The 12,202-nt window shown below is 32.4% G+C and overlaps 1 protein-coding gene across 3 annotated transcripts in view; it reads left to right on the top strand.

The window, feature by feature from the left end:
- Positions 1-12,202, top strand: part of METTL25 (methyltransferase like 25) — an 82,411-nt gene that overhangs the window by 47,416 nt on the left and 22,793 nt on the right. For all 3 annotated transcript variants that reach the window (XM_012749536.2, XM_076007131.1, XM_012749533.2), the window contains exon 9: positions 10,415-10,508. In XM_012749536.2, the coding sequence (XP_012604990.1) occupies positions 10,415-10,508 (94 nt within the window). The remainder of the gene's footprint in view (positions 1-10,414; positions 10,509-12,202) is intronic.

Genomic DNA, 12,202 nt, shown 5'->3' with positions numbered 1-12,202 from the left:
TAAAATCCAGATTAGAATACATCTCTGTGGTAGCAGTCGTTTTTCCTTTTTGCCTTCTTCTCTCCTCCGATAGTACTTAAGCTGTGTTTCACTGCTATTATTGAACCTAATACTACAGTTAATTGTGTTTCTATTTCTCTACCACTTTGTGAGCTCCTTGATGGCCAGTTTTCATTTTTATTAAATGAAATAATGTATCATAGTGGTTAAGAGTGCAAAATCTTAAAATATCCAATCCTAATTTTACTTTGCCTGCCATCAGTAGTGCACCCAATTTACTACTCTTTATTGAAACACTTTTTTCCCTGATATTCTAGGGAAATATCCTCACAAGACACTTTTTTTTCTGTTGTTCTTTTTTTAGTTTATTTTGCTGATTTCTCTTCCTCTTTCAAACCTCTAATTGTTGAAGTGCTTTTTTCTGTCTATACCTGCTTGCTAGGTGATTTCATCCCATGTTATGGCTTTAAATACTGCCTTTATGCTGTTGAACCCCAAATCTATAGTCTGGTTAATGACAACCTTCCATTTGCTCAGGCCAGAAATCCTGAAGGCATTCCTGAATCTTCTCTTTCTCTCACTGCCTAAATCCAGTCCTTCAGCAATTATAATCTCTCCCCTCAGAATATATCTAAATTTTTAGTACTTTTCACCGTATTGAGGGCCAACATCCTGATCCAAGCCACTACCGTCTTTTACCTACGTTATAGGTGAAATTATAATAGTTTCCTAATTGGTCTCCCTGCTTCTGCTTTTGCCCTTATAGTCTATTCTCTACACAATAGCCAGAGTGATCCTATTAATATTTTTAAGTGAGCTCATGCTCACAATCTTCTAGTGACTTCTTTTCACCTCAGAAGTAAAGCTAATATTTTTACTATGACCTGCAAAGCCTTATGTGATCTGGGTCCTCATTTCCTCCCTGACCTCATTTCTATTAATATCTTCTTCCTGTTGTTTATGTATGCTCCTTGATGTTCTTTGAAAATGCCAGAAACACGTTTTCTACTCAGGGCCTTTGCACATGCTCTATTCTCTTCCTGGAATGCTCCTCCTGAGGTATCCTCCTGGCTACCTCACTCTCTCCAGTTCTTTATTGAAAATTATCATTTTTTGATTCATCCACCATGCACCATCACTGCCCTCTAACGTATCATATCTGCTTTCTATACTATATCACTAGCTTCTCTTCAGGTCTTTTTACTATCTATTATACTACATGTTTTAATTATTTGTGTTTTTATTCATCCCCCAATTCACATGATTTTTTTGTTTGGTTTGTTTTGTTCACAACTAGTGGTGAACCAAATAACCTGACTCCAGAGTGTTTTAGAAAAACGTTTGAAAGAGGAGAAATTAGACCTTGATTATTCTATAATGATGTTCTCCAGATTGTTGTCCTGAAGAGCTTTGATTCTATAAAAATACTTTGGGAGAAAAGAATTTCTTAATAAAGTGAATGCTTCATGTAATATCCTCCTCCTTAAGATTCCCACAGCACATTCATATTTTAAAGATTCCCAGTAGTTTGGTGAAAGACAACAGAGTGTCACTATAAAGAGGATAAGCACAGGAGTTGTGTGGCCTGGTTGCCTGGTTTCTACTCCCAGTTTTTCCACTGTGTAATAGCAGTATGGTCTTGAGCACATCACTTAACATCTTTATGCTTCAGTTTTCTCAGCTGTAAACTGAGGTTAATAACAGTACCTACCTCAAAGGGGTATTTTGAAAACTACTTTATTGTCTAGAAAGTACTTAAAACAATTCTGGGAACATAGTAAGTGATTGTTATTATTGAAAGAAATCTATTAATATTTAACCTATTGAAACAATACTTATTTGTTCACAAAACCTTTCTTCACCCAAACTATACATTCACAATTAATTAATACTCTGTACCACTAAGTATTTTATACTACTTTAACCCCATCTGAAAAACACACACACAAAAAAATCATGAAAAGAATTATTCTAACTCCTCCTAGGATCTCATTTGGAATATAAGTGATTATTTGCCTATCAACTCCAAAGGAGATGACAATAATAAAATAAAGTTCTTTATATGGTTTCTTTAATATCACAAAATTGTTGACAGTTAACTATAAAATACTATGGAGGATTCTTCTGAAATATTATTACTTTTTAAAATGTTAATATTTTACATCAGCTGTTATAAGCCCAGACATGCATTAAATCCCAGGAACATAGTACAATATCTTTTTGCTTTTGGCAAATGGTCTTTGCTCACCTTTTACTCTTTTTGTCATGTGCCTTTAATGACAGAATATTCTGTGCCCATAAGGCTTTAAGTGTTAAAAAATATTTTTCTTCTGGACTGAGCTATTGCTACTTGTATATTGAGACAACATACATAAATTATTATAAATTTTTATTTTAAATTATTAAATATGAAGGGCAAAACTTTATTGGAATGTATCTCCTGTTGAGATGGTTGGAAGTGACCTTTATAATGCCTTTAGTAAAAGAATTATTTTTTCTTTTTGATGTTTCAGAGGATTTTATACCTCATAACAATGCAGCATAGAAGTATGAGTGACAAGTATGCCTTACCTCTGTCAAGCTAAAGCAGAAGAGCTGTTTGTGAACGGAGATGAGGAAAACAAAATCTAGAACACAGGCATATTCTCAGACTGATGAGTTTTAGGAAAGTGGATATAAGGAAGTAGATGATCTATAAATTGATTTCTTTAAAACCATAGCCAACTGTATACCCTTTTGAAAGTCTTTGTAGGCCTCTAATATATACCTGTATGAAGACCACTGTTTTAAATCACTGCAGTTAACCTATTACATTCCTTGATTAAGTGGCCACTACATATTTGTACTAACAGTAAGTAGAACCTATTGTACAAGTAATAGGTAAAACCAAACTTTTAACAACTCAAGGTACTTATTCAAAAATACCAACACACTGATATTCCCAAAATAAATATACCTAACCTAACATTTCTGTAGGAGTTAACAGTTTACCAATATTCTCCACATACATTATCTTCTTTATATCTTTACATTACCTTGTGAAATAGATGCTACCTCTGTTTCACCTCACTGTTCTCAATGAAGAAATTGGAGCTCCAGAGATAATTTGTTTACAGAGGCTGGAATTTAGATCTTCTGACTCCTAGTCCAAGTGTTTCTTTCCAGTATAACACTATTTCAAAGAGAGTGTACTTGATAAAATTAGAGCATTCCTGGAGCCTGTCTAGAGAAAGAGTTCTTAGTGCCAAAGAGAACAAACTTTGCATTGTGGTCTGATTCTTTCTCTTACCCTGCTGTCATTGTCATGCTTATTGGACGATCTATTTTGTGTCAAGCATTGCCCTCTGTGCTCTTAGGCACTGTCTGAGGCCTTACAGATAATTTGTCAAATAATTTATGGACTCTGCAATCAAAGAGCTCACTCATAATAGAGTGACAAAGAGATACCTATTAAGAAGAAAACTCTTACACATTACTGGAGATGTTACTAGAGAATCAAAAGAATAATACCATTATCTTTGCAGATAATTTGTCAAATAATTTATGGACTCTGCAATCAAAGAGCTCACTCATAATAGAGTGACAAAGACATACCTATTAAAAAGAAAACTATTACACATTACTGGAGACATTACTAGAGAATCAAAAGAATAATACCATTATCTTTCTCAGTAGAGTAGTAAGCAATTTTGGGAACTACTAGTCCAGTGGTCTTATTCTAGCAACAGTACCCATTGTTTAGGATGGTGCCCATGCTTTCTGAGCCCAATAACCAAAGGACTCATAGTTTAATGAATAAGAGAATTTATATAGAAAAATCCATACTAGACAGTGGCAACATAGAGTGGGAGTTGTGTATTACAAAATTTACCCTTTAAAAATCTGTACATTCCCTGCAAAGCACAGTATATATGCATTTATATATAGCTCAATGTAGAAATATAAATGTGTAAAATGTTTAAGTGCATATTGTTTGCCTGTGTATAGTATAAAACACATAAGTAAAATACTTTATAATACTTTTAACAGCATATCAAGTCAATATATTGAATTCACATAAATTATTATAAGATTCAGTTCTTCTCTATCCTTTGGTCATGTGACATCCACCATAAAGTAAATGGTTTTAAGATATGGGATCATAGGAAGGTTTTGTTTGGGAGTTTTTTATTTGATTATGTTTTCAGAGAGAGAAACTTGAGCATTTTCATATGATGAGAATAAAGACCTGGTGAGTAAAGAGAATTAATTTGAAGATATGGAAGAGGAGACAGGAGGAGGTGGCATACATATTCCTGATCTAATGCATTTTCTGACAGAAAACATTAACATTCATACATTGCTTAATGATGGTATTACATTCTGAGAAATGTGTGGTTAGGCAATTTAACCATTGTGCTACCATCATAGAGTGTATTTACAAAAACTTCGATGGTATAGCCTACTACACATGTAGGCTATAAGGTATAGCCTATTGATCTTCGGCTATAGAACTGTAGAGCATGTATTTTACTGAATACTGTAAGAATTAAAACATAGTGATATGTATTTTTATATTTAAACATATGCAACCATAAGAAATATACAATGAAAATATAGTATAATCTTATGGGACCACCATGATATATGTGGTCTGTTGTTGACAGAAACATCTTTATGTGGCACATGACTGTATATTAACTACATAAATTATATTAGCTAATGAACAGAAGGATTTTTATTTTTCTTCATGCACTTCAACAAAAATTAAGACAACAGTGAATCTGTGATGTCATAAAATTCAGACTGTCAATCTTTAATGTTACATAATGAAAAGTGGAATTGGCACTTAATATTTAAAAGACTGTTATCTTAATCAGGCACCTGAGAAGACCATAATGCCATAGAAATGATACTCTCATAAAATTCTAAAGCATATCAGTTTTTTTTCATAGCAAGCTCTCTCACAAAAAAGAGTGACATTATTGAAAAATATGCCCCACATTCCATTTGTGAATAATCTTATGCTGCCCCTTTACTTTCCATGTAGAAAAAAGTTTAAAGATTCTTTGGCCTGCCTCTTTTTCTCCAGTTTCTTAATTAGTAAAATTGCAGTAATTATTTATAAAACTGTAGACCCTTCTAAAGGCTGATGAATGAAATATTCTCCTTTTCTTGCAACTAAAGAAAGAGCAGATTACATTCTGTGTCATAAACTCACTTCACAGATGTTATTTTTAGGAAGGTTACTTTGTAAAACACCCAGACTTTAGGGATTGATCTCATGTCCTACAAAAGTAACTTTTAACTTCTGAAAGTTCTAAATGTCTGATTCGTTATATTTAATAATGTGATGCTTTGGTAATAATATTAAAACTGGCATTTCTGTTTTCTGAACCTTATCTTTTTTCATAAACGCAAATGAAATCATTGGTACTTTTCACTTATCCCAATACTATGAAAGTAACAAGACTAATTTTTTCAAACTTCTTTAGCAATGGCACTCTATTTTCAAATACAGTCTTATATATATTCAAATAAATTCTGTAGATTTTAGAAAAGGACTTATTTCTTACACAGTTATTCTTTCATGTTTTATGGAAAATTATAAGCCCTTAAAATACCTCCTTGGAGTTCTTAAGAAACACAATTTAGAGATAAATTGTTATAACCTATTTTTAAATTTTATGTGTTAGCCTAATTTTAGTACATTAACTTTATTCACTTATTTTCTCCATATTGCTATTCATAGTACTATTGGAAAATGAGACTTTTGAAACTTAATCCCTCCTCAAAAAAGGCTTCCTTAGTCAATTCCAGGTAGTTAAAGCACTCCCTACTTTGTGTTTTCCTCTGCAATGTTTAAATTGCTCCACCATCACGTATTTATCATATTGTATTATACATTTCTTTACCTCTTTTTTTATGAATTGTGAAAGATCTTCATTTATAAATTGTGGGTGATTCTACCCCTAGAAACTCAGCACAATAACAGGAAAATAGCCAGCATTTATTGAATGTTCGCCAGACATTGAGCCAAGCACTGTGTATAGAAGATTTTGTTATCTTCAGCCTCATGAAATACATTTAACAACACCATTCTACTGATGATCACAGAGAGGCAAAGAGGTTACATCTTTAAATAGTGGTAGATTGAGGATTCAGGCCATTTCAGTCCTGAGCTCAAAACCCGTGCCAATCACTACACTATTGTACATATGCAATAAATGTTTTTAAAATGAATGTATAAATGACATAATTAACATGAGTACCATTTGGACAGAAACCACATACTTCTGACTGGTCCTAACTGTTGGTAAATTTGGGCAGTAGGTCTAGCAATAAGTGACTTGGAAAGAACAAATCTCCTCTTACAACATGTCCATCCCCTTATATAATATTTTTAATTATTAGAATTTTTAGCATCCCTTCAATATATGTACTAAAGCAATAAAACTCCTCTTCCTTGAGTATAGCAGAAGGCTCTATACATAGCTTTTCTATAAGAGTAAATACTCACACTCTGGTAGAGTGTCATGAAATCTGCCTGCCTCCTTCTGTTTACCTGTAACACAGAGGTGGCTGTTTTTTATCTGCAGTTTAACAATATTGAGTATGAATCCTATTCAAGTACAATGCTCAAGGTAATAATGACTGGTTAATATCCTAGATTTGGAAGTCAGATGTGGGGCAGCTTACTTAACCTCTCCTTTACTTTAAAATCTTTAAAGTGGAGATAATAATGGGATCTACCATGTGGGATTGTTAGGAGGATTGAATGAGTAAATACAGCAAAGGACTTACAAATCACTAGCACATGGTAAACATGAAATAAATATTAGCTGTTATTATTTGTATTGTTTACTTTGCACTTTTTCTTATATATTTGTTCAGTAGTTCTTTATATATTTTAATATACTTATTTGCCTAATTAAGCCTGCCTATACTCTTGTCTACTTGATTATAATAAATACACCTATTTACTATATAAATACATTTCCTCTTATAGTGTAACTAGATGTGTTTCCTTCTTCAAGCTGAGAGATGATTTATTTAATTATTTAATTCATTTATTGAGATCCTGCTGTGTAAGGTACTGTGCTAGGTTCTGAGGATATAGTCATGAGCAAAAGAGGTAGAAACTCTGTTCTCCAGCTACTTAGAGTAGTGGTGTCGGACATACTGATACATTTCACACCTCTGTTGATAAACATTTTTGAGCATTCATACAAAAATGAATAATTATTTATAAGTAATCTACATGTCTCTCTGCTAGTGTATTGTATAGATTTTACAGTGAACTCTAAATTAAAAAGATAAAATAGAAGTAAAAATTCTAGTATTCTTTTTCCCTTTGAGTGTGTTCACTCCCTTTGAAGAGTTCACTGGCTTAAATTATCAAGGGAGAGACAATCAGAGAAACAAACAAGAAGGTGTATATGAAGGAAAGAGTCTCTGTGTCAGGAGCCCATTTTCATCTGGAAGGCCAGAGAAGACTTCTCTAAGAATAACATTTGAGATGGACTCTGAAAGGACGATTTGGGGCTTCTGAAAGCAAAAGGACCGAGAGCAGAGTGTTCCAAGAATAGTGTTTGTAGCTAAAAGCATGATGTGTTCAAGAAACTGAAAGAATGCCAGTATTGCTGAGGAAGCAGTGTCATAAAACAAAATCTAAAGAGAACCAGATCATACAAGGATTGTATACTATGTTAAGGATTTATATCTTACTCCTAAAATTCATGGGAAACTCTTCAAGAATTTAAAGAGGAGAAGTAACACGATCAAATTATCACCTTTCTAGTTCTTGGTGATATTTTTCTTCCTAATGGTTATTGCTAAAAACAGGTTTGAAATAGTACTTATTAACAAAGGATTTAAAGAAAAAGTCTTATGTAGCAAATTACTGTTTAACCCACTAAAAGGAATTTTATTATAATCATGCTGTGAGCCTATGCAACAGTAAAAAAATAGTGTATTCTGAAAAGGAAAAGTAAGACAAGGGCAAATTAAAGTTGAAAATGTTTCTCTTATTTTCAAGCAGCCTGAAATATAAAATCCAGGAAACAAGTTAATACCGCCTACACTTACACTATATTCTCTCTTATGCTTACAGTGGTTAGTACTTACTTTGGTTCTTTTAACTCTGTAGTCAAAGAAAAATTTAGATTATAATTCCAGTAATGATAAAAACAGCAATAATGATAGTAACAACAACAGTTCACATCATGGCGTAGTTATGAGCACCTTTTATGTGTTATCTAATTTAATCCCCATAGTGATTCTACTAAGTAAATACTATTGATATCCCATTTTTATAAACAAAGAGCCCATAGATGATAGAGCCAATCCGACCGGAAGCCACACTCTGACCTACTATTCTATTCTTTCTCTCAGGAGCTTACTCCATAAGGCAGCGATAAATAGTATAGAATGAAAATCAGAATCACCAGATCATGGAAAAGACTTAAGTGTTTGTTTTAAAAACCTTTTTAAGGTGAGGAACAATAAGTTAATATAAAATGTCATCTTTTTCTGGCTACAGAGTTAACTCAGTATTCTGTGATATATAAGATGTACATATCTATTGTATGATATTTGTCATACATAAGAAATATAAGTATGTGTAGGATCTGAGAATGAAACAGAAACCCATAATAATATAGTTTCTGCCTCTTGGAACCTGTACCCATTCAAGTGACTATTAATTCAAGGCAATGATAAAATAACAAATGATAGAAAAAGGATAATGGCTTTGTAAATTCAAAATTAGAGAATATTATTGTTACTCATGTTACCAAAAAGAACATGTAAATTTGCACTTTATCATAGGATGACTCCAGTTCAGCTAAGTTGGAGAAAAGGAAAGAGTGGAGAACCTTGTAATTCATTAAAAGGTGACTGTGTGGGCAAATTCCCTAAGGCAGAAATGTAGAGGACAGTCTGAAACAATCAGTGTCCTCATCTAAGGAAAAACTGTAAATTCTGGAATGTAATGGGAGATGAGGTTGGGAAAATGTGGTTACAGTGGGCCCTGATTGCTTACGGAGTTTTAAGTTCATCCCAACCCAAGAAATGGGATAGGTATTGGAAGCTTTTCAAGCAGAAAGTAACAAAATAAAAAATATTCTTTTCAGAATATAACATGTAGGTAGAAATGAAGGAGAGAGACTTCAGTTAAAGGTTTTAATTAGGAAATAGTTGCAATAATCAGGACATGAAATAATGAAAAGTGGAATTGAGGTGGCCAACTTGAGATGTAGAAGTATTGAAGAAATACTTTTGGGATATATTTTAGAGGAAGAAATGATAGCATATCATACTAATTGTTCAGAGGGGTTAATATTTATACTGCCAAGAGTAAATGAGGCTTTTTTTTGTTATTGATAACTTATAGGTGGTAATTTTCTTATCCCTTTGATTTTTACATTATGCCTAAATTGCAACCCAAATTGTGAGATATGATTGTCTATCACTATATTGTTTAAACTCAAAACCATCTTATGATACTTTGTTCAAACTGTATTAAAAATCTGCAGGGCATGAATGAGATCTAGTCAGACCCAACTCAGCATATCAATCTTGGTCAATGCCTGGCATTGAAGTTCTCTTTGCATAGGTGTTGAATTATTGCCGCTAGTAGCAGGCATTGCAATGAAATGTGCACTGTAATATTGAACCAGTAAAATTAAAATTTGTTTTGTAGCACAATGGAAACTTTTGAAAGATCTATAGTTCCTTTTTAAAATGAGGCTTTATTAATGCTATAATAGGTTTAAAACCTCTAACTTCTTTCTTGTAGTATTGTCTTCATAATACTGTTTTTCATTGCTGTATGTTATAGGAATTCTCAGAAGCACATCCTGAAATACTTTATAATATGTAACTTAAAAGTATTCACAAAAGTGTTATTACGTTTTGATCACATCTGGATCTTGTGCCATATACACAGAAGATATTTAAAAATATTTCATGAATAAATTTAAAACCATCCAAAATTTAAATTGGACAATTTATATATTTTTTAATTTCAAAGTACTATGGGGGTACAACTGTTTTTGGTTACAAGGATCGCTTTGGTAATGCTTGAGTCAGGGTTATAAGTGTGCCCGTCACCCAGATAGTGTTCATTGTACCTGTTAGATAGGTTTTTGACCATCCCCTCCTCCCTCCTCTCCCCTTATTGATTTCCATTGGTTATACTTCCCTCCATGCACACGTGTGCTTATTGGTTAGTTCCAATTTAATAGTGAGTACATGTGGTGTTTGTTTTTCTATTCTTTAAATATTTCACTTAGGATAATAGTCTCCAGTTCCATCCATATTGTTGCAAAAAGCAGTAAGTCATCCTTCTTTGTGGCTAAATAGTATTCCATGGTATATCTATACCACATTTTGTTAATCCAATTTTAAAAAATTATTCAATTTTATTTTGCAGTGATCAGCATGTTGGTAAAATTTATTCCAAATGTTCTTCCTTTGTGGATTATGTCAGAAAATCTCTAAAGAAGCTTGGATTAGATGAATTCAAGGTCAGTATATGGTTACTCACTATCTTCATAAAAACAGAGGAACTTCTATAGGGTAATGAATCAAGATAATAGAAAATAATCTGCCTTCTACTTTTCTCTCATTTGTAAAAAAAAGCCTAAATTATTAATCTGTTGAAGCGAAACCTCCATCATCTTTATTCCAGTTTATCCTTCCTGTCAATGTAGATAGTTTGCTGTATGCCTCCAGAGAAAATCCTCGTTTAGGTTTATTAAGTTAAAAATGTGCCAATTCACAGATCAAAATAGAATTAAAAAATGAGACAGCAGTGCAAATCGGAATTACAAGTAAAGAAAGAATAGTTTTAATTTTGAAATGCATCTATATACAACTTGTACAACTAATCAAAATTAAAAATCTGAAATTCAAAAAGCCTTTGAATAGGAGAATCTTGGAAAGTTGTAACATCACAGGAGGCCCAAGCTAATAGTTAATAACATGTTGTTGAAGGCAGAAAGTGAAGCTGGTTGACTAATAGTAATATATATTCTAACACTGAGAAAAATATAAATTCTCAACATGATTTAAATGAGTCTTTAACTAAAATATTATATGTAACTTGAGCCACTCTGGTATTTTGAATTGATTATAAATTGAAACAGAATAAAATAGGTAGTTAAAGAAATGAAATGGATTTCTTGAAAAAGTTAGAAAGACAAAGTTAAGTTATATCAAAACTAAAAAGTATTATTGATTGTACCAATTATTCATTTAATTCCCAGTTCCTTTATTACTTAAAGCAATTGAACTAGTACTAATCAGTTTCCTTCCTGGTAAAATGGGTATAGGGTTTAGGACGGATTAAATTAGGCAATATACATAAAGCTCTTAACATAATGTTTGTACGTAGTAAATGCTAACTGTAAGATACTCCTTTTTATTATTGTAATCCCTGTATATGTACTGCTAGTAATAAAACAATTGATACAATTCTTATAAATATTTCTGTTTACTCACTAAAACAAAGACTCCTAATTTTGCATAAATAAATGAAAATAGACATGATTATACTAGTTATTTCTGAGTTTTTTAGAAAATGTTTTTAATACATCAAACTGATCTTACTTCCAATTAGTCTTAAAAATTACAAGACATACAAAAAGGAAAAAACACAGTTTGAAGAGACAGAGCAAAATGGATCAAAATGAAATTCAGAAATGGGAAGGATGTTGGAATTGTCAGACCAGGAATTTAAAACAATGATGACTAATATGCTGAAAGTTCTCATGGTTATAGTAGACAGCATGTAAAAGAGATTGACAATGTAAGAAAATGATAGAAATTCTAAAAATTAAAAGTATATGCTAGAGATCAAAAATACTGTCACAGAAATGACGAATGCCTTTGATGGGGGCATTAGGAGACTAGACACTGCTGAGGAAAGAATATCTGAACTTAAAATATAAAAACTGAAAAGCAAAGAAAGGTAAGAGTGAAAAAAAACAAAACCTCACAGTACCCAAGGACTGTAGGACAACTACAAAAAGTATAGAATACACATACGGGATTAATAGATGAAATGTTTGAAGCAGTAATGACAGAAATTTTTCCAAATTAATGTCAGACACCAAACCACAGATCCAGAGAGCTCAGAGAACACCAAGCAGAATAAATACAAAAACAAACAAACAAACAAAAAAACCCTACACCTTGGAAGATTTTTTTCAAACTACAG

The sequence above is a fragment of the Microcebus murinus genome, chromosome 10 (assembly GCF_040939455.1).
Source record: "Microcebus murinus isolate Inina chromosome 10, M.murinus_Inina_mat1.0, whole genome shotgun sequence".
Taxonomy (NCBI): Eukaryota; Metazoa; Chordata; class Mammalia; order Primates; family Cheirogaleidae; genus Microcebus; species Microcebus murinus.
This window is presented reverse-complemented; position numbering and strand designations above follow the sequence as displayed.